Genomic DNA, 22,501 nt, shown 5'->3' with positions numbered 1-22,501 from the left:
GGTACCCATTCCTGACGCGCATGTCCATCAAACTTCTGGTCCTCCTGCTATCCTTTCCCCATTCACACTCTCAATAAAGGGGCCAAATGCTTCATCCCAACCTAGACCACCTTCACCTATGGGTGCAGCTACTCAGTGGTGTTCTCATGTGGAGTTAGAATGCTCAGGGCAGTCCTCTTACACAGCAGGACACTGAGCACCCACAAAACTTAACTACACAAATGCAAGAGGTTCACAACCTGGTGCACAAGGAAGCACATGTTTCCGACTTGCTCTCCTTTTCCTGCTATTCTAGATTACCTACTAGAACTGTAATTTTTCTATTAGCTCCATCAGATCCATATGCCTGCTATAATTATTTTCCACGACAAGATTGACAACACCGCAGACCTGGTCCACACGATCACTAAAAGATTCAGGAACATCTGTAAAAGTATCATCCCACCCCAGGGATCTACACCTTGTACTCAGCACCCTCACACACACAAACCTATTATCTCCACCTGTCCATGAAAACCACTTTCCTAGCAGCTATTCCTTCCACCAGAAGGGTAGGTGAACTCGAAGCCTTCTTGGTTGACCCTTCTTACACTGCTTTAGAGGCAGTCATGCTCTGCATTCAACCCAAATTCCTCCCCTAAAGAAACTTTCATCTCAAAAAACTCCTCCACTTAGCAATATTTTTTCCCCAAACCACATATGCATTGGAAGCAACCGTGTATACTTTAAACGTACAAAGAACCCTGTCATTCTACCTGAACAAAACTCAGCCTTTCAGATGCACACCTAGCCTAATTATTCGTCTTCACCATGCAGAGATCACAGAGGCCAACGCCATCTCTTCCCAGAGACTCGCCAATTGCGTATGATTATGCTAGCAATGGAAACAAGTCCAGCCTCCTCCAGCTATCAGGGCACACTGCACACGTGCTGCATACTGTTTCCATCTCCACTGTCTTCCTACGCAGTGTAGCCATATTGGACATTTGCAAGGCCTGGCATTCATCCCTCAGATTCACTAAGCATTATGCACTTTTACAAGGGCCAGCAGCGGACACTAGCATGGCCATGGCAGTCTTGTCCACAGCCTTTTTGCCTTATCTGAAGTGCTAATCATCGTAAGAGACATGGCTTCACAGTCAGCAGAAGGGGAGCACCCACAGGGACACCCCTTGAACGAGAAGAGGAGGTTGCTCACCGCCAGTTACTGCACAGTTCTTCAAAATTAGTATCCCTGTGGGTGTTCCTCTACCCATCCTCCTCCCCTCTACTTTGGACAGTATCTCCTTTTGTTGTAGAGAAGGAACTTAGGAGCCCTGAGCCATGCACATGCTATTCAACCAATGACACTTTGAGGGGGTACACCCTGCGTGTGCATGGCCTGGGGGAAAAGGGGAACACTGCTGTAAAATCTCTAATCAAAAGTGCTGGGATGCTCCTTGACCAGAAATGGAGCACCCATGGGGGACACTCATCTCGAAGAACATTTAGTTGCTGCACAGATGAGTAACTTCCTCTTTTTCCTCACTCTAGTGCAGCCGAGGGGCACATTTATTCCTTTGATGTCTTGGTGAAAACATAATAGAATTCAGGAATGGTAAAGCCCAAAGTAGCCTTCAAAATTTGTTCTTGATTAGTTTGCTTGCTGCAGTTGGTTAAGGTTATAGCATTAACTGATTTTTAACTATACAGCTAAACAAACAGCTTTATAGTAATTAAACTCCTATTCCCCTTAGCTGCCAATGATTTGCTGACCCCTGGTGTTGAAGGGAAATGCCAGATCGCTGAAGTTGATCGTGGAGAAATGTGTGCTTGTTCACATGTATCTAGCCCCTGCCATCGTTTGTCTCTTAAATTTTTGCAGGACATTGAAGCGACCATGAACACTGCGTTGAATGAACTGCGGGAGCTGGAAAGGCAAAGCAGCGTAAAGCAAACGCCAGATGTTGTCCTTGACACCCTGGAGCCTTTGAAAACCTCCCCGGTGGTGGCACCCACCTCAGAACCTTCCAGCCCTCTGCATACTCAGATTCTCAAGGACTCTGAACCAGCATTCCAACGGAGCGCCAGCACCGCAGGGGATATCCCGTGCGCCTTCAGGCCAGTGAAGTCCGTCAAAATGGCTGCCCCACTTAAACCGCCAGCAACGAGGCCGAAGCCAGCAGTTTTCCCCAAAACAAATGCCACAAGCCCTGGTGTTGCTTCTTCTGCATCTCAACAGCCTACTGACAAGTCTTGTACTGTCTGAACTAGAAGTCCTACTGGGGATATAATTTTATTGCCTCAAATGAGGGGCCTATGTTAAAGACACATGCAAATTCCTATTTAACCAGTTTCGGACTTTGGCTGAAGGTTAGTTTGCAAGCGGTTACTGCCAGGCACGCTCCATGGGAGAGAAGACATTGGCGCTAAAGCCTCACAACACGCACCCCATGTAAGCACACCCGGCTTTTGAAATACCGACAGGAAATCAAACATCAGGTCACGGTGAAAGTAGTGAGGCCAACGCAAAGAACTGATGAATTGGTTCTCCGTTTCTGGTTGATGCCTGGATACTGGTTTAATGACTTATATAGTCCGTGTTTCAATTGCCACAGGGAATCAATACAATAGATTTTAGTGTCCTGCATGTTTTGGTACCACTGGTTGTGGCGCTTGGACATGCCTTTTTCTTGCGCATTATTACATTGCCTGCTGGTGCTGGTGCTGCTGCTGTTGAGGGTCTGTCTTATCCATTACAGCCTTTCTTTTTTCAGTAGCTTTCGCTCTTCTCCACGTCAGGCTGTACCTTTGGTTGAAACTTGTCATGACACATACTCAGCTCTGGAACACAAGTGACATGTTGTGCGTTGGTGCAGTTTGAAATACAACAAACCTATTTCTGAGTAGGAGGAGGGAGAGAAGATAGAGTTGCTGATGATAGCCGCTCTGCAGTGGTTTTGTTTTGGTGCTCCCAGGTTTAAAAGCGGCTTTGTTCTTTTTTTTAAATCAAACTTTCAGGGCGTTAATGCAATTGTGTGCTCTTCAGTGGGAACTTGGGAAGTAGAAGGTAAAAATGAGTTACCTTCTGAACGCCGGCTGCTATGCTCTCACAGGAGTGGCATTTCCTAATGTGATTATAAGATTATTAGTGGGTTCGTACTGAAACCCCAGTTCTGAACATCTCTAAATCTTAAGTGTTCACATTTTGGCCCTGTTTCTGATTAGCAAAGGCTCTGACCACTATGAATTATTGTGGGAACTCTGACATAAGGAGAATGGTGAGAACATCCTCTATAGGAGATTGGCAGTATAGTGTCCAGCTCATAAATTGCTGAAATACACATTTCTGTGATAAATCATCATGTCTCCAAAGACTTTGCAGACAATTGAGTGACTTCTTAGAACATATGTGTAAGATGGACTGTGACTGCTTCAGCTATTAGCAGGCTGTGTTGACTCTTCTGGATTTTCATGGGAATACATTTTCCAGAATGCTGCCATATATTTAATTTTTTTAAGAGCAAAAAGGCACATGTTGTGTTAAGGTGATGAATTTTACAGCCCCACCAGACCGAGGGGTCTTGCAAGTGGCTTTCCATCCTTACCTAGCCCATCATGCCCAAGTATTGCTTGAGTAGGAATAGTCCTACAGTTTATGGTCTCATGTTCTTACTCAAGCAAGTACAACGTAATTAAGGTGATACTTTCCCCACCCTGTTCGAGTTTCATTCTGTAGGCTTAAATCACTTTCACTCTGTTGTTTAGCAGTGTGTGACTTTTTTTTTTTTAAACTTGCATTTTCATCTCTAGGTTGGCCTTAAGCATCCACTTGTAATTCCTTTTAAAAGAGGTTACTTGGATGGACACTGTTTTTAATCTCTTTGAAAAAGAAGATTTTTTTTGTATTCCTGCTCATCTAATAAGGACTGATGTTCTCTGTGTCCTAGATTATAGAGATGTGAGGCGTTCATGGACTACAGGAGAGAGAGAGAAACCCCTGGAAAAGATTAGTTGGGACCATTTTAATTGTTTTTCTTAATTAACATTTAACAGCCCTTATCTTTTGGAAACACTGCACTGTTTGTGTTACTTCTGTCAGATTTTAACCTGTCCAGATCAAAGAGAATGAAACTCGAATGCGTGACCACCTCCTTTGTTCGCAGGGTCAAATGGACTCCGTACACCAAGGAATCTCAATCTTTTTGGAAACTAATAATTTTAAACAGCAACTAGTGGTTTATTTTTCACTCAGGCAAAGCTTTTGGGGGAATCATGACTGGCCACAGGGAATGCATGTCGCTACACAGGAAATGAACAGGACAGGGGCTCTTCATAAATTTACTTTGACTCATTGTTTGCAATGCCTTTTTTCTTTTTTTTAAAATCTCATGCTTTGCATTTTATGTTACCAAGGGACAACATCCAGCCATACAGGGCATCTTGGGACAAGATCGTCTGGCTTCAGGATTCACAAAAGATCCTACTGACAAGAGAAATAAGAACTTACAGTGATTTAAAAAATATCCTGTGCAAATGAACTGGAATTTCAGAGTGTGCTGTGATTTGCACTGAAAACATACACCTAGCAACGTGGCAGTCCGAAGCGCATCTTTTTTTCTCTTCCATGTTTTCTGGACCTCTGTAGCTGGCAGGAAGCACATTTTTAAAAAACCCACTTTGTGGCTTGTTTGCCTCTTGCTGTGTACTCTGGAGCAGGGCGATAGTTTGCAATAAAGTGTTGTTACCATTTGTTGGGAGAGGGAGAACTGGAAAAGACTGTGCTCAGTGCATGTCCACTGGGCATTCTACTGAAGAGATCAACATGATATGGATAAATAGAACACTATGTTGGGTGGGGAGGTCTATCTGTTACTTCATATTCAGAAGAAATGTTAGCTCCTCCAGACAGATACAGTTGTGTGGGGGGTGGGGGGTGGGGGGGTGTCAGTGTCACATGAAAGGTTTATCTTTTTAAAGAAAAGAAGCATTGATAACTGGAATAATGTCTGTCTGCTTGGTAATACTCTGTAAGAACGCAAGTCTGTCACTTCTCAAATGATGGATTAAAATAATCCAAAGCAAAACCTTTAAAATAAAATGCAGTTTTAGGTGATTGGTGAATAGTTTCTGCAGCATTAACCTTGTATGTGTCCCATCCCCAGTTGGGAGTTAGGCAATGTGCTTTAATGATGGCTAAATTTCTGTTTCTTTATGGTAATCCAAAGGCTCCTAATTTATGAGCTCTCAAATTAGTCTGTCACAATGAAACATGACCAAAAAGATTTCACTTTCTCTGTACTGGATGTTGGCCTGCAAGGAACACCATTAGATAATTACAGTACACTGTGATGGTGCAAAAATTGTTCTGTCTCTATTTTAATGCCTGTTTGAAAGGAGAGAGTCTTTGGGCTTCCTGTGAAGAATACCTCATATGTTCTCTTTCAACGTCAGTGTGCTTGCACAGTTCTGTGTTCAAATGACAATGTTCTGAAACTTGGAAAATCATAGCACTTAAGAGGTCAGGCAGGAAATTCTATCCCTAGGCAGGAAATTCTATCCCTACACCTTCCCATCTTGTTGTACCTTGGCTATTGCAAATCTTTATCATGAAGATACATGGACCACATCAGGGAGCGCTCTGCAATATGGGAAAAGGATAAGGTTATAAGTAGAGTTTTAGTCTTAACTCTGTTTTATGTGTTGGTCAGAACTTCAACACTGGGTTGAGCATGGAGAGGGCTTTGGGACGTAGGGAGTATCTTCGAGAGAGCACTCTTGCATTTTTCATATGCTTCCCTATAGCAAGCACTTGGCAAATTCTGTATATAGGTATCTACCTGATAGATTGATTTGGCTCTGTCAATTAATGACACATACATTGTAGCTTTTAAAGACAGGCTATTACCCCAGGCAGTGGCATGTTCTAGTAAAGCAGCTAGGGATGGGTAAATACCTATTCAGACAGTTAGTTCAATAGATCTGGGTGCATACTGGGCACTCTGGCCCCAGTCCAGCCAGTCACTGTGCAAGTGCTTAACTGTAAGCATGTGCTGAGTCTCTTTGAAGTTGAGGAGGTGCTTATTTGTTGGGTTGGGCTCTTGTGCACTCAAGGCTTTGTAGGATTGAGCTTTGAAGAGAGCCAAAACAGCAGTGGGAAAAAATGCAAAGAGCCGCACCACAATTGTTGGGGGTGGGGGAGGGAAGCTCCCCACCAGCCAGAGTTGTTGAGCAAAAAAATAAAAAGATGCTGCCCCTTTTTAAAACTACGGGTTAGGCTTTTTAGTCACATCAGGCTTCTGCTGGCTGCCACCATCTTGCTGCTGCCATTTTGTTTTGCCGGATGGCTCCCTTACACCCAGTGAGCCACAGGGTGCCGTTTGTAAGGGTGCATGGGGTAGCTTCTGCAGGGGAGGCTTCACGAGCCTCACTTTCAGGGTTGAAGAGCCATATGTGGCTTCTGAACCACAGGTTGGCCACCCCTGCCATAAGGATTCGCTCCAAAACAACAAGGATGTGCTCCTTAGGCCGTATGCCACCAGCCAGGAAAACTGTTATGCCCAATGAAAATAACCCCGAAACAGGCAGCGGGGAGCATTCAGAATAGAAACTATTAATGTTCAAAACCGATTGTAACCCTTTCTGTGAAATCTGATGTTGGCTGGACATCCCACAAATGTAGCATTGGTTACCAGGAGGCGGGTAACTTCTGGGAGGGTCTAGTGCAATCAGCAAGATGATTTTAAAAAAAGTTAGAAATAAAGTTCATTCAGTGCTGCATGCTTACTGCCTCTGGGTGAGAGAAGGCAGTAAGCACTAGCAACTCCGCTTTGGTTGCAGCTTGATAGATCACCTTCAAAGGTATTTCCCCCTCCACCTCCTGTCATCTTTCTATGTGGAAACGCCTGTACTGAGAAATTATACTTGACTACCCTCTTGTGCCCACGCAAAAGCAGAAGGAGCCATTATAATCAGTCTGCTGTATAATGCACAAACAACTGGATGTGCATTAGCTGCTTTCAAACCTTCACCTCAGCCTGTTCACCTAGAAATGCCAAAAAGGGGATGGATGGCTTTTTCTAAGCTTCAATCTCTGATTGCATTTCTGCTTATCCAGGGGGAGCCAAACCAGCGGTTTGAAAAAACTGGAAACTGTAGAACATCTCACGCTTTAACTGAAATAACCTGGTTCAGAGCAAATGGATTTCCAGTTTTTCCAAAAATGGATCTACAAGAGGAAGTCTCTCCTCTTCTGTGCAAATACTTAACAGGCCACGTCTCAATTCAGGGTAAACATTGAGTGGTTTGCAATGGAAATAAGACGGACCCTTTGTTTTAGCAGCACAGTAATAAGTGGATTTCACCAGCCTTTCTCTAGAGGCAGGGTGCTCTAATCTGCCTACATGGAAGTGGGTGTGGAGTGTGCCAAACTGCTGGAGCAATACTTGTAAGCAACAGGTTCTTTTTAAAAAACCAGCTATGAGCAATGTAGCCAAAATAGGGGAACTGATGAAACTGGCCCTGAGAAATTGAAACTATAGCAGTGCTGTCTTGATTCTACTGTATGTGAGAAAAGTTGATTGCAGAGTCTAGCAATCTTTTTTTTAACCCTAATCCCACAAAGATGGGTTAGGTTTCGTACAGTGCATTGTTCTTTGTTTTTATTAACAGCCGCTGTTTAATGGGTTGGGATGAAATGTTCTTGTTAAAGACGTTTCCACTGTTTCATGTCTTCTACACCGCTATATATATATGGTGTACATATTTACTTTAAAAAAAAACTGTGTAAAATTGTACTTTGTATATACAACTATGTACAATATGGAGGTACATCTTTTTTCTTTTGGTACAGTATTGTACAGTATTAGAGAAGTACATGTGTTGGAATTGGTAAAGCCGTACCGGAAGAAACAATGTATCTGTCATTAGCAATAGTTTGAGAAATAAATGTTTTGGGTATGGTGCAAATGCTGACCTATGGACAACAATAAATTATGGGGGGGAGGGGTATGAGAGCGAAAAAGAGATGCTGTTGTCTGGACCGGCAAGGAGGAGTGGGAGGTGGGTGAGGTTGGCTGGGAGTGCTGTACAGCCTTTTGGACAATTTCAAATTTTCGTTGGATTCAAAATTAATTGACAAGATGCCTAGCAAGATGAAGTTGCTGAAGACAGTTGACAAGGCTTCCGTGGGAGTTCTTCCCATCCACAGCTCACAAAGGGCCACATCAGGGTGAGTAAGCAGCAGCTTCCATACTTTCGAGGGGGGGGGGGAAAGACGAAGCACAGGCAGGTGGAATGACTTGCTCTAAGGAATGGTTGTAAAGCCCCAAATAGTTGCTCCCATTTCAGTGCTCTTGCCATTGGATCTCACGGCCTCACACATGCAGCTGGAAACATAAGAAAATGCAGCCTACGGCCTTTTCTCCTTACATCCATACTACGATGCTCACACAATAAACCTGTCCTTGTCCAATCCTCCCTCCATGCATGTCGAGTGGAGCATGAATTACTGTTTAACAGGTGGTGGGCAACCTGCTACTTGAGGACCATGTGTGGCCCATTAGCGTTCAGTGTGCAGTTCCGGAGACATTTTCTTCACCATTGTCCAAAGGCAGGGTTGCCGGTTTCTGTCCGTGTATTTTTTTCCTACCCGTGTTACTCAAGTGACACATGCATGAAGCAAGGCGTGTGCCAATTGCACACAGCCTTGATTGGATGCAGAGGGAGTAAACAGTCAAAGCGCTGCTATGGTTCAATCGGCACACTCCGCAGATCATCGGTGCGCAGGCGCTGTTAGCAAAACTAGCCTATCCTGGGAGACTGTCTTGGTTAGGACAATCTTGCTGCCCACTTGCTTGTGCAGCCCACTCACTAGCCTCTGTCTCCCGTTGCTGCTCAGTGGTTTGAGCATTGGCCTGCTAAACCCAGGGTTGTGAGTTCAATCCTTGAGGGAGTTATTTAGGGATCTGGGGCAAATCTGTCAGGGATGGTACTTGGTCCTGCTGTGAGGGCAGGGGACTGGACTCAAATGACTTCTCAAGGTCCCTTTCAGTTCTATGAGAGGGTATATCGCCATAATACAATGTCTTGAGGGACTAGAGAGTCTGCTGATCTCTAGACCACTGCAAGCTGAGAGAACACCACATTTCAAACATGGGCAAAGCAATAAATCTGTGCTTGGCAGGCCACTGACTGTAGGCATCAGTCTTCGGTGCACAGCTGTGACTCAGTCCCTAGTCCAGCCAGCTGTGAAGGAACTGAGATGTCTGTCTGCATGAGGGAGGTGGCTGTGGAAGAGGAAACTGTCAAGGAGGGTTGGGAATGCTTTGTGCATGTCTGCGGATTATGCTTTGTGCCACAAGAAGCCTGCAGTGATGTTGCTGTCAGTGTAATCGCTCTACAGGAACGGACAGGAGAGCGAACACTTGGAGAGGTTACTGCAGGGCAGGATGGGGTGGCAGGAATGTTATTTCTACTGTCTGTTATTTCTACTGTCTGTCTTCATAGCACCCCTCAGAGCAGACTCAGTGGCATTGAATTCTGCCTATAAGATCTCCCATGCTACGTGTGTGTAGGGCCTGCTGGTTTGAGGTGTGCCATACGGGATGGTGGTTACTGACTGCTGCTGGTCTGCAGTGCATGTGGTGCCTTTTTATTGATACGTGATAGAGCGAAGCTGATTAACCACCAAATTCTGATCTCCCGGATTTTAATGGAACCAGGATGTGTCCTTCAGATTGCTGGCGGATGTTCCTGTTCATCTCCCAACGAGAGGCAAATATTGCAGGGCAGAATAATTTTGATCCAAAAATGCAAATGAAGATGCAAACGATGTGTGACCTTCAGGCTCGATGCCAGTGGCACTCAGCTTTGCAAAGTTTAGGCACTTGTGTACATTTTCAAGAGGCTTGAGTGTACTGCTAGGAGCCAAATCTCGATTCCTGTTTCCTGTTCTGCCGCTGTAGTATGGACCTATAGAGCCGTATCTGGTTTTCGATGTACACAACCTCAAATTCAACGCTGCATCCTTTAAAAAGGGGGAAAAAATCTGAGCTTCGCGGGTTCAAAATCCCAGTTGCAATTGATTTATCAAGGGACTGTCTCACAGCAAAATGTGATACCTGCCTCTGGAATTTCCACTACATGCATCTGACGAAGTGGGTCTTTGCCCACGAAAGCTTATGCTCCAGTAAATCTATTAGTCTATAAGATGCCACAGGACTCGTTGTTGCTTCTGCAGATTCAGACTAACATGGCTACCCCTCTGATACATAGCAAAGTGTTTCTTGCTGTCACATAATGTTCCCATGGGCCAGATTTCCAAAAGATTTTTGGTTCCTGGGTAGGCACCAAAAATAAATGGCCACATATTTTCAGATGGCTGAATATGTTGGCGCCTTTGGGTGCTTGGTCAGACTTACATAACCACTCAGGGCTATGACACTGAGCACTTGAGAAAATCTCACCCTTATTTCACTGCCTGACGGGGAATTGAATTTTTCTGGAAATCTGGCCACAGATGTTGGGTGCTATGGACTTGACTGTCTGGCCCTACAAGTAGTGTTATACTCAGAGAATCTAAGCAAAGGACCTTGCTCTTCCTCCGTCGAGGAGTCTCTCCCTCAGGTGCACTTGCAGATGATGCTGGGAGCATTGGAGCCACAATTCCAATGGGAACAATTGTAAAGGGAAGTGTAGAGCAGATATTTCTAAAAGACTGAGCCAGCTCTCCCCTCCTTCGTGAGGGGAGAACCCGGTAGTAAGTTGCCTCTCCTGTGCTCTGCCCCTCCCTCCCCCATCCTCGTTGATGGCTGAAGGACTTGATGGTAGGATCAGGCTTTGGTCCCCACTCTCTGTAACTGTTGTTGTCAGAAGGGGATGATGGTAGAATGGGGATTGAGAACACCCATCCTAGAGAACAATGTATGACTCTTCAAACAGGTTTTTGGAGGTTGATCATGAGCGTCAGGGCCGTCCTTCCCCCTACGCAGAATATGCAGTTACGTAGGACACAAGAAAATGTGGGGCACCACTGGATCTGTCCACCCACCCAACCTCTTCCCAGCCCTGTTCCATGGCTCTGCTTCCTCCAGAGACGAACTTGTTAGCTTAAAAGTGACACAGCCTGCCAGAGTGATTAGCAGAACACGGAACCTATCTAATGAAGCCATTTAACAGGCATTTACCAACCCCAGGTACATAGGGTCAGTTTCTGAATTTACTGTGTCAGTCGACGGGACCTGAGTTTTAAAGTGGCTTTAAAATAATATGTCGGTGTGTTGCTGAAGATTATAAAATCACGTCTCTACAAAATTGTCATGGCCCCCTTCCCTCAGGAGGTCATCTGGCATAGAGGCACCAGTTTAATAGTTCTGCATAGGGGCCCGAGCAACATAGAATCTGAGTGCCTAACGCAGTACAGCATGCACAGCGCACTGTATCGAACCCATCGTGGAAAAAGCTGATTCCGCAACTCCTAAGATGTCTTGGTTCCAGTGAGCTGGCACATTTCCAACCTTGATATCTCAAATCCATCCGCCACACCTCCCATTGGGGCTGTTTCCTAGCTCTGCTGCCCTTGAGCTCGAACACAGGGAGGAATTTTATTAGTTAATGGACACCCAGGCTGCTCATGTGTTTGTAGCTCCCATCCAGTTTAGATTAGACACACCTGTCTGGTTTCAAACAGGATTTGATGGAGCATGAACTCCTCCTGCCATGGGCTGATTAAAAAATGCTTAATTTTGCTGCCATTTCCATGGAAAGGGGGCTTTCTGGGGAAGGGAGGCTAGCCATGTGGATAGTGAGTTGGAGTTTCTTATTTTTTCAGTGTTTTGATAGGGTCCCATCTTCCCTCCTCCCCATCTGGCTTTTGTAATTATGGGTGAAACATCCTCTTTTGTTAGGTCCCAAATAATTATTTACCAGAGGATTTGGTGTGCAGTGGGGAGAGTGTTAAGTGTTTCAGCATGACACAAAGTAGTTTAGTTTGTCAGCTAGCTAGTTACAGCTAGCCAGGGACAGTCGTGTGCTGAACTCCCATCAGCTCCTAAAACTAGAGGTGGGCCTGGGGAGGGTGGAACTGAACCGCTGCAAGATCCTCTACATGTACTTCAGTTGGTGTTGCCATCCCATAATGCTTCTCTCTAATGCAGCCAGTGTCTGGGCAGGAGGTTCGAGAAGCTGGGAATTTTTCTCCATTGCCTTACAGGTCAGTCCGAATGGAATCCCCGTACACCCGACTGGACACCCACAAAGCAATAATTGTATCCTGGGACGTCTGCTTCCTTTGTGTCTCCTGGGACGTCTGCTTCCTTTGTGTCTCTCTTCTTACGGTAAGGAATGGCTTCTCTGACATGGCTGGAAATGCTGACTGTGTCTCAGGAGTACAAGGTGGAAAGGAAAATAGTGCCTGGTTTGAGAGAACTCAATTGAGGGATGTTCTCATCTTGACTCTGTCATCTGATCAGCTTGCTTTCCCTTCACGGTTCTGTCATGCTTTTGCTGAGCCAGTAGAACCACAGCGGGTCTATATCCTATGCCAGCCTGTGGAAAGACCTAAATGTTCTGTGTGCCTACAGAAGGAAGTAGGAGCATTCCATGCTCCTGTGGGAGTCACCTGAATGTTGGCCCAGAGTGTAGGAATAAGTGTGACTGCGCCTCCTATGAGCGACTGGGTGGAGAAAGGGCAGAGCCTGGTTTCTACCCCTTCTACTCATTAGCTATTGTAGCCCAGCCAGGTCAGTAAAAAATTAGAATCGTCCAGGAGCGAGGTGACAGGAGAGCAGTGCTAGGGAGGGACTGGGCTGGTGGAACGAGATGGTAGGCAGTGGACAGCAGAATTCTCCCAGGGCACACAGACTGTACAACAGTTGTGTTGTCCTGTGGGGCCCATCCCACAAGGGCTGTTCCAGGATACAGCTGGGATAGGGCAGACCCATAGCATCTAGTACTACAGGGCTATGGAGCACTGCTGTTGCCACAACCAGCCGGAGTCAGATGCCAAAGGTACTGTAGGGTCATGTTGGCCGCTGGAGGATCCGATTTTTGGAATCTTTGTTGCCATTTCTTCAAGGCTCGGAGTACAATGAGAGCCTCACTCATGGACACCACACACCAGCCCCAGGAGAAATGTGAATGGCAAACATGTTGTAGGGATTACCAGCGAATGTACCTACCTCCCTGGCAAGCCATTTTTATCTCTTTCCCAGGAGGCTGCTTAGGACACTGAGAGTCTCACATTTGCAAATGGGTTTAGTATGGTTACAGGTAACTCCCAAGGTGACTCTTGACTGTCTCTCTGCTTATGTCATTTTCCCTCCAGTTTGTTTGGTGTGTTTTTCCGTATGGGCCCATGAGGGGGAATGGTTATTCTTTGCCTTGCATAGAATCAAAGAACAGTAGAACTAGAAGGGACCTCGAGAGGTCGTCAAGTCCAGTTCCCTGCCCTCACATCAGGACCAAGCACCATCTAGGTCATCCCTGACAGGTGTCTGTCTAACCTGCTCTTAAATCTCTCCAGAGATGGAGATTCCACAACCTCCCTAGGCAGCTTATTCCAGTGTTTAACCACCCTGACAGGCGGGAAGTTTTTCCTAATGTCCAACCTAAACCTCCCTTGCTGCAGTTTAAGCCCATTGCTTCTTGTCCTGTCCTCAGAGACCAAAGAGAACAATCCCCCACACACACACCTTGTGACACCCTTTTACGTACCTGATAACTGCTCTCATGTCCCCTCAGTCTTCTCCTTTCCAAACTAAACAAGCCCAATTCTTTCAGCCTTCCTTCATAGGTCATGTTCTCAGGCCTTTAATCATTTTTGTTGTTCTTCTCCGGACCTTCTCTGTGTTGTCACTAACATCAGCGGTGGATAAAGCTGGTGCTAAAATCTCTGCCCCTGGCCCACATTGCAAGAGATTCAAATGCTACCCAGCAGATTAGCAGGGCGCCCACAGTTAGGTTTTGTTTCTACTGGTGGTGCACCTTCACACACACCTGGATGCACATAAAATTTATTCCGCACGTGGATGGAAAAGGTTAGAGAGCATTGCCTGCAAATCCTCCATTGCCCTCTGTCGAAGAGCCCCTGTGATATACTTGGCCTTCCAAGGCACACAGAGCTGGGACCGCATTCCCCAGAGGTTTCATCTTGGCAGCGGAAGCCTGGGCTTTTAACGAAATCAGGCTCCTCGCTGTTCAAGTCCTCGTCAATAAATCAACAGGCTGATTGGATTGAACATCCCTTTCATTTTTGTGAATCTTCAATTAGTCGCCATTGATTTCCAGGGGGCTCAGGTGGCTGCCGGCGTGAGCCCTTTTTGAGCCTCTAGTGGCAAGCAGCAAGCTAACGGAGACGCAAATAACAACGATTTTTGTTTTTTTCCCCATTAGGGCTGCTGCTGTCGGAGGACGTTGGCACAGAGGCTGCAATCTCTTAAAACCTTTTAATCAAATCATTTATCGCAGGTGGGGTATCTGCAGGGTTGGAACCGTTCCTTTCCGCTCCCAAAGCACAGTGTGATCTCACGTTTCGAAAGGAAAAGTTAAATGCATTGTTAAATTAGAAAAGGTTGCAAGTGACAGGCCTGGTGGGAGAACGAGCCAAGCTGGAAAGCTAAGAGGTGACTAAGTGGGGGAGGCTCCAGACCCCCTGTGGAAAGAGTTTCTTTATTGAGCTGCAAAAGGGTGTGATCCCTCAGAACCGTGGGAAGATACAGACCTTTCAGCATGGCCCCCCCCTACACTGTCATGAGCCCCCTACACTTCCGTAGGCGTAGCACCTTATTGCATGGGCAGTGGGTGAAGACCCAGCTGGGGAAAGCAAGCTGGAGCCCTGCCCCTTCCACCGGAAGCCACACCCCTTCCCCTAAGACCATGCCCCTTCAATAACCTCCCCTCTCCCCAGCCAAGCCTTGCCAACCCCAGCTGAGGGCCCTAGCCTTCCCTGCCTCTGGGGACCTGAACAGCCCAGCTTCTCCTGGGCAGCGTAGGCAGTTTTGGGAAGGCAATGCCTCCCCTTGCCTACATTACCTGCCACCCCTGCCTTTGTCTCCTCATCTGGTGAAGTGGGTTTTGCCCACGGGAGTGCATGATACTCTATACGTGTATGTTAGTCTCATCGGTGCCACACGACTACTTGCTTTTAAAGTTACAGACTAACATGGCTCCCCCTCGGAGCAGCCCCATGAAATCAGTGGGCTGGTACCACTGTCACAGGGGCAGGTACTGGAGTGCAGCCCCCTGCCTCTCTGCTGAGACGAGCTCCTTGAAAGCCAGCTGCAGCAACCTCCCGGCAGACGTACCTGAGCTGGGGTGGGCGTTGTAACCTTCAGTTCTGTGAGATTCTCTCCCTTCGGTGTCCTTTGACTGTTACAGCAGAGGTTACCAGGGATCCCCAACTGGAGAGCTGCGTGTGGGGGGACCCCAGCCTTGGAGGTGAGCTGAGAGCGGGTGGACGAGGGCTCGTGTCCCTAGTATGGAGATTCACTGTCCATTTGCTGGGATGGGCTCGAGCACAGTCCTGGCTCTTGGGGATTCTAATTCCATCTCTGCCGCTGACAGTCAACCTGAGACCTTGGGTAACTCGCGTCCCCCCTCTGTGCCGTGGTTGCCCATCTCTGAGGCGACGCGCTTCCCTTCGGTGCTGTCAGGAGGGGACTCAGCCAGTGTGAATGAAGAACGTTCGGGGTGGAGCAAGCCGATGAAGGCTGAGTGGTGTCCCGCAGTTGGCTGCTCCTAAGGAGGTGAATGCTCCCAAGGGGGCTAGTAGCAAGACCCTAAATTTGTGGTGGGAAGAGCAGACTCGTGTCTCAGAGTTCAGTGCTGGCTGCCGATGGGGCAGGACCCAGGGGGCAATTTCTGAGGCCCCTGCAGGATGCTCCGAGCATGAGAAGTGAGACCCAGTAAGAGATTCGGCCTGTCACAGGCTACTCAGGAGTCCGGCAGGTGGCAAAGTCTCGCTTGGCCCCTCTGTGTACGATTCCTCTACGAGGTTTTCCCACCAACAAGCATCCCGCTGGATGTTGGGTTTCATCTACCTCGTCGGCCTGTCTAAAGGCTCATGGGTGTCCCCTCCAAGGGCCAGGACTGGGGGGCTGTGGTACATGTAGCTGTGGGAGGTGTGGCCGCCGGCTGAGCCCTTGCCCCGTGTGAGGGCAGGGCAGAGAAGTGGCCCTGACCTTGGCATGCGTGTGGTGTTGCGCCAGGGAGGGCTGCCTAGTCTGAATGGCGTAAGCCAGACCCTGAGGGGAGGTGGGTTCTGCACCCATCAGTCTCCTCACGGGAGGCGGATGGGCGCTATGGGGAAGATGTGCCTGTGTGTGTACAGGTGGGGTGTGGATCGCAGGCCTCAGGCCTGGCTGTGTTCCCAGATCCAGAGAAGGCAGTGGGAGCCCATGCCCGCCTGCCTTGCTCCAGTTTTTATTTGTGAAGCTCTACTGCCCCCTTGTGAGTGTCTCTTCCACCAGCAATCCCGGTACAGGGAGACGGTAGAACTACAAACCCCTCCAGGAGAGGTTGTGCGTAACTCTGAAATAGTCGCCACTCTGAGCAAAGCATTGTGGACAATGGAATGTCGCTGTCGCACAACTCTGAAGTTTTATTAAGTAAAAGAAAAATGCTGCTTTCCTGTTATTGTTTTATTAGTTGGCATTAGACATGGTATTGTTCTGTGTTTTGAGGGTGCGGTGGGGGGGGGGGGGGGGAGGAGAAGGTTGTCTCTTCTGCCTGATTGCACACTTCCAATCCTAAATACAGGGTCAGTTTGTAACCTGGCATATGAGATGGGCTGTTACAAAAGAGGACAGTGATCAATTATTCTCCATGTCCAGTGGAGTGGGACAAAAAGTCATGGGCTTAATCTGCAGCCAAGCCAATTGAAAGTGGTTATTAGGAAAAGCTTTCCCATAGTTAAGCTCTGGGATAGGTTTCAAAGGAAGGGAGTGGCATTTCCGTTATGGGAGGACTTTAAAAACAGATGGGACACCTGTCAGGTAGGGGATAAGTATACTTGGTCCTATCTCAGTTCAGGGGACTGCACTTGATAAGGTCTCGAGGCCCAACATTTTCTGTGTTCCCTCCCCCCCATTCCTTTCTGATGAAAGGTCTGCCATTGTTTCTGATCAATCGAAGGAAGTGAACATCTGGTTCCGATTTGATGCAGGATGCGGCACTGTAATGCGAGTGGAGGGCTACATGACATTAAAAGCAGTGTAAGTTAAGCAGACAGCCGGTGCAGAGATGCAGGAAGATTGGCTTTAGCTCTACACTTCCCCAGAGCTTAAAGAGAGCTGGATCCAGCCTGTGGGGATATCTCTGAAAGATCAGCACTGGATCCAAACATGAGTGGTTAGCTCTCTCAGCAGTTCTGAACAAGATCTGAGTGTCACTCTGCCAGGCACTGCACAGAATGCCAATGTTCCCTCCAACTTTTTCCATCCATGTGCAGAATACATTTTCTAATATGCACTGAGGCATGTGCAGATGTGCACCACCAGTAGAAACACAGCTATGGGCGTGCTGCTAATCACAGTTGAATCTTTTGCACGACTGCCCAAGTGTTCAGCTTACAAGGAACACTGGAGTGTGCCCCGCAGAGCTTACAATCTAATTGTAACTTGCCAAGAGCTTATGGGATTTGACATCTGAAGTTGTAGTTTGGGGGCACTCTGATTGAAGGGGGAGGGGTATTTGTTCCTCTGCCTAGAAAGAGTTGTGTTTTAAAAAGAAAAAGGAATTGTAGCATGACCTGAAAATAGGCTGGCTTTTTGCTGCTACCAAAGACCTTTTAATTGCTTCCTTCCTCTATCTTATCTCCACCTTCCGTTGAAATCCACAGAGCTCTAACGAAAGCCGAGGTACTGTAGATAAGTCAGAGGACTCTAAACGCACTTGATTTTTGAGCACTCTGACTTGAAAGGTGGCAGTTCTGATTGCTCCTCCGAGTTGTGGGCTCGGGTCACATGATGGAGCCTGGAATTGAACTGGAACAGGGGGGCCTCTGTTCATTGAGCATGTTTGGTGTTTAGGTTCACCCCGGGTGATCCGAGAGAGGAATACCTTGTGTATGAAGTTGGCTCCTTCACTAGTGTGTGGTGGTTATGGGGAACCTGCAAGACAGTAAAAGAAAAGCTGATCCCGTGATTAAAGCTTGAGAGAGAGGGTGTCAATCTGGCATTTACATATTGGTAGTGGCATGGAATACTCTGCCACTATGCAAGGCCCTCTGGGTAGCTTGCAAATAAACTTTTGTGTTAGCGCCTTAACAGATACACTGTCCCTGGAAGCTGAATGCAGGAGCAGCAGTCGGCAATTCTGGGGTGGGTGTTGCAAATACGCATGTGCATGAAACACTGTATTCTAATTGGGTTAATATCGCTATGCCTTGGGGCAAAGCTGCATGAGCAAATTGCTGGGTACTGCACTGGGAATTTCCCTTCTGACTTTTTACTGGCAGAAGCCTCTTCCTTGTGCTAACTGTGCTTATTTATACACTCTCTGTGCAAAGCCACGAGAACAAACTGCAAACTTCTTTCTTCATGGATAACGCTTTCTTCAAGTGCTTTGTCCGCTATGAATGAATGGAAATGGAGCAGTCCGGCCAGTGTGTACCATGCATATTCAGTTTCAGAAGTGGAGTAAATTTAAAATTGGCTTCTGAAATCAGTCTGGGGGCTTTAGTTGAAATTGGTATGACCTGCAGATTTGTATTAAATTATGTCAGTGGTGTAGATGAAATAAATATCTGACTTGCAGTGGGGGCAAATAATGCCTGTTGATACAGGCAGTCCCCGAGTTACGTGGATCCGACTTATGTCGGATCCGCAGTTACGAACGGGGATTTTCTTGCCCCGGAGGACTGGAGCGGCGGGACACCTGGTCCCGCCGCCCGCCTCGGTGAGAAAAGCTGCTCCCCGTCTCCCTGGTCTGCTGGGGAAGCCAGCAGACCAGGGAGACGCTGAGCAAAGCAGCGGAAGACCCAGGCCCGCGGCGCTTCCAGATCAGCTGGAAGCGCTGCGGGTCTGGCCCAGGTCCTCCGCCACTTTGTTCCGCGTCTCCCTGCTCTGCTGCGGGGGGACGCAGCTAGTGCCCCCCCCAGCAGACCAGGGAGACGCGGAGCAAAGCCCGGGGCCTGTGGTAGAGCAGGTGGGGCGCTGCTGGTTGGTCCCGCAGCACCGTTCCTTGGCGCTACTGGACCAACCCGGCAGCACCCCAGCTGCTCTGCTCCAGGAGTCCTGATTCAGCCGCTGCTGATCAGTTTCAGCAGTGGCTGAATCAGGACGCTTGGGGCAGAGCAGCTGGGGTGCTGCTGGGTTGGTCCAGTAGCACCGAGGAGCGGCCGCGCTACTGGACCAACCCAGCAGCACCCCACCTGCTCTGCCCCAGGTGTCCCCAAGTCAGCCGCTGCTGAAACTGACCAGCGGCTGACTACAGGAAGCCCGAGGCAGAGTTGCTCTGCCCCGGGCTTCCTGGAATCAGCTGCTGATCAGTTTCAGCAGCAGCTGACTTGGGGATTCCTGGGTTTCTTAAGTTGAATCTGTATGTAAGTCGGAACTGGTGTCCAGATTCAGCCGCTGTTGAAACTGATGAGTTCCAGCAGCGGCTGAATCTGGACGCCAGTTCCGACTTACATACAGATTCAACTTAAGAACAAACCTACAGTCCCTATCTTGTACGTAACCCGGGGACTGCCTGTATTTGTAGGAATTGACAGGATGGTGATCTTCAGGGTGCAATTTTGGCTTAAAGCATAATTTTAAGGTGTATATTTCTACTGAGTGTTCTATAGTGACAGTATAGGACTCTTCGTATTGTTTATATTTCAGCATCATCCACAGAGCCCCTTTATGCAAGGTACTGTACATAAATATAGGGAGAGACCACCTCTGCCTCAGAGAGATGACAAATAAAGATATACAAAGGAGTCCTTGTCCTCGGTTTATAGAAAGGAACCTGAGACATAGAGAAACTGATGTGATTTATCTATAGGTAAAGGGAGATTCTGGAACTGAACCAGAGTCCTTGTCCACAGGACTAATCCGCCTTGCATTGGTTAACTGGTTAAACAATATGTCCTACTGGTTAACCAATTCAATGGGGATTTTACATCCCTGTTTATCTCCTTAAGGTTGGGAGGGGGTTGTTTTCTGAGGATCTTTTAAAAATTTTCATCCATTCTAATGGGATAATAATTACTGAGCAATTCAGGGCAGGGAGCAGGATTGGGACCAGGCTGGTATAATTTTCATAATTTTACCTGAGTGCAGGAGAGAATATATTGCCCAGGAAGTTAATTTCAATTCAGAGGGTTGACAAATCGCGGTATGGTCCTTCCCCCCCCAACTCCTCGGTGTCCATCTCAGCAGGAAACAATGATTTGTGTTGAGCTGTGTCATCTCAGGGATCCTGTGCCTATGCTTGCGCCGTGTGCAAACTGCCAGGGAGGAATTGGGTTGTGTCCCTTTAAGAGAAAAAGAAAGCAGGAAGTCTTGGAGTAGAAAGTAAGTCTCAGCCTGAACTTAGTTCTGTCTCTGTCTATGCTGGGTCTCTGTGGCTGCTTTCAGGGGAAAGGGTTCCCCACACCATGGCTCCCAACCTGGGCACTTGAGGCTTTTCTCTGCATACATTTCTCCAGAGACAGCTGCTGTTTTGGGGTGAGTGGACATTTCCATTCATGTTGCTAGTCTGCCCGCACATGGAAGCAGGTATGTAAATGCTAGGGAATGTTCCTCTCTTGGAGTCTCTGCTGGCTTTGCTCCACTGCCTTACGCATTGTTCCGGATGGTGTATGGAAACCCCCACGTGTGCAATCAGCGTTACGGAGAGTGGGGGTGGAAGAGGCGTGTGGTTTTGTAGCATGGTCGTCTGTGCTAGCAGCAGTACTGAAATGCCCGGTTCTCCTGGTGCATGCGGCACCTTGTGAAACCCAAAGATGGATCATGGGCTGAGGATAGCTGTGGAAAGCCGCATGCAGGGGGGCAGGTGAAAGCAGGGGAGGCTAGAGGCCATGGCCCCATGATGAATCCATGTTGTTTGCTGGAATAGAGCAAGTGTTCTTGTCTGAGACAAAAATTCTTGGCTTTTAAATCCTCTGGTATGATCGAATCCACTATGCTACTCTGGGGAAAAACATTTCCTGGGCTCTTTTTGGCAATTGATCCCTTGAGGACATGACTGTGTTGATACGAGGGTTCACCGAGACACTTCCTCCTTTTCCGGGTGCTAATCTAAGGGAAGCTATCGCATTCGACCAAAGGAGGCACCAGGCATGTGTGTCAGCTCCCACGAGTGAGGGTCAGGGATCCCCTGCTTTGCAGGGAATCACATTTTAAAAATAGTGGATTTGGTTTGAGTCAGGTCCCTATCTCTGATCTTTTTTTGTGCTTGCTTTTTGCCTGGCATTTTACAGCACATCCCAGGTAGGGGTGTAAAATCCCCTTGAATCAGTTAATCGGTTACATGTTTTGTTTAACCAGAGAACCACTTAAACAGGGTGGGCAGTGGGCTGGCTGGGCCACCCACCAGTTAACCATTGACATCCCTAATGCAAGGAGAGTACAGGCCAGAGGGGGTGCGTCACAGGCATCCTCCATGCAGATCTGCAAGCTTGCTTTAGCATGGACTTACATTTTTGCTACTCCAGCTCTGGGCATCTCCTGAACATGGGGTATGTCTACACCAGAGCTGGAAGGTGCGGTTTCCAGCTGGAGAAGGCAGGCTGTGCACATGCATTGGCTAATCTGCTATCTGAGAGAGTTGGTCTGTTGGTGTCTCCATCTGTCGGTCTGTCTGTCCAAGAACTCCTCGTAAGCACTAAGAGCTAGGACCTGCAGCTTCCACGTATCATAACTTAAAGCAAGGGCAGGGCTTGGTTGTGTGAGGATAATGGGATGTGCCTGGATTGTTTCTCATAAAACTATTCAGAGAACAAAATCACTTGGCAGGTGGAAGGCGGCTGGAGGTACATGCCCCCTTCCATCGGGGACGGCCCCAGCCTTGAGCCTCCACCCCCTCAGGTGCCCTGTAGGTAGGGAGCAGGGGGTTGCAATTTTGGACAGGGACATTGTTGGCTGTTAATCTTCATCATGGAGAGAGGGGAAAGTGCACAGTTTGCAACATTCCTCACTCTGGCTGGGGGCAAATGAACCGGGCCCTTCCCTAGCCTTGTTATTCCTCGGGGCTGGTCATGTGACTTCCAAAGTGAGCTGTCCAGCCACCGGACCGGTCAGCTGCCTTGTGAAACTGGGAATGCAGCTGGATCCTGGGATGTGCATGGAAGCATGCTGGGGAAATAACTGGGACACGGTGCCCGCACACAACAGTGTAGCCTGTGTGGTGTTCCGGGACCAGGCGGAGGTGCCGCCATTCCGGGTGCATGAGAGAGAGAGAGAAGGCACTGAAAAGAATGTACCTCAGCCAACATTATCAGCACACACGGGGCCTGTATCAAGGGCCAACAGGAGTATGTTGCTGTGTACTCATCCGTAGAACAATGCAAGATGGGCTCAGGTGACACCACTGCGGA

General features: G+C 47.8%; 2 protein-coding genes across 12 annotated transcripts in view; both read left to right on the top strand.

Annotated features, from left to right (window-relative positions):
- The window catches only part of SRGAP2 (SLIT-ROBO Rho GTPase activating protein 2), a 212,361-nt gene extending 204,414 nt beyond the window's left edge, over positions 1 to 7,947 (top strand). For 5 of the 6 annotated variants that reach the window (XM_075910141.1, XM_075910137.1, XM_075910135.1 and 2 more), the window contains one exon: positions 1,865 to 7,947. In XM_075910141.1, coding sequence (XP_075766256.1) covers positions 1,865 to 2,248 — 384 coding nt within the window. In that variant the 3' untranslated portion in view covers positions 2,249 to 7,947. The remainder of the gene's footprint in view (positions 1 to 1,864) is intronic. The other variant, XM_075910140.1, reaches the window with a different exon arrangement.
- Positions 7,948 to 8,054: 107 nt separating this feature from the next.
- The window catches only part of IKBKE (inhibitor of nuclear factor kappa B kinase subunit epsilon), a 48,709-nt gene continuing 34,262 nt past the window's right edge, over positions 8,055 to 22,501 (top strand). For 2 of the 6 annotated variants that reach the window (XM_075910145.1, XM_075910148.1), the window contains exons 1-3: positions 8,055 to 8,209; positions 12,191 to 12,314; positions 14,371 to 14,445. The gene's annotated coding sequence lies outside the window, so the exon portion shown is untranslated. Of the gene's footprint in view, positions 8,210 to 8,235; positions 12,315 to 14,370; positions 14,446 to 19,934; positions 20,631 to 22,501 lie in introns of those variants that run through there. The other 4 variants (XM_075910147.1, XM_075910142.1, XM_075910144.1 and 1 more) reach the window with 4 other exon arrangements.

Source organism: Pelodiscus sinensis, chromosome 27, assembly GCF_049634645.1.
Source record: "Pelodiscus sinensis isolate JC-2024 chromosome 27, ASM4963464v1, whole genome shotgun sequence".
In the NCBI taxonomy this organism is placed as follows: domain Eukaryota; kingdom Metazoa; phylum Chordata; order Testudines; family Trionychidae; genus Pelodiscus; species Pelodiscus sinensis.
Note: the sequence above shows the minus strand (reverse complement) of the source record. Positions and strands in the feature narration are given on the sequence as shown.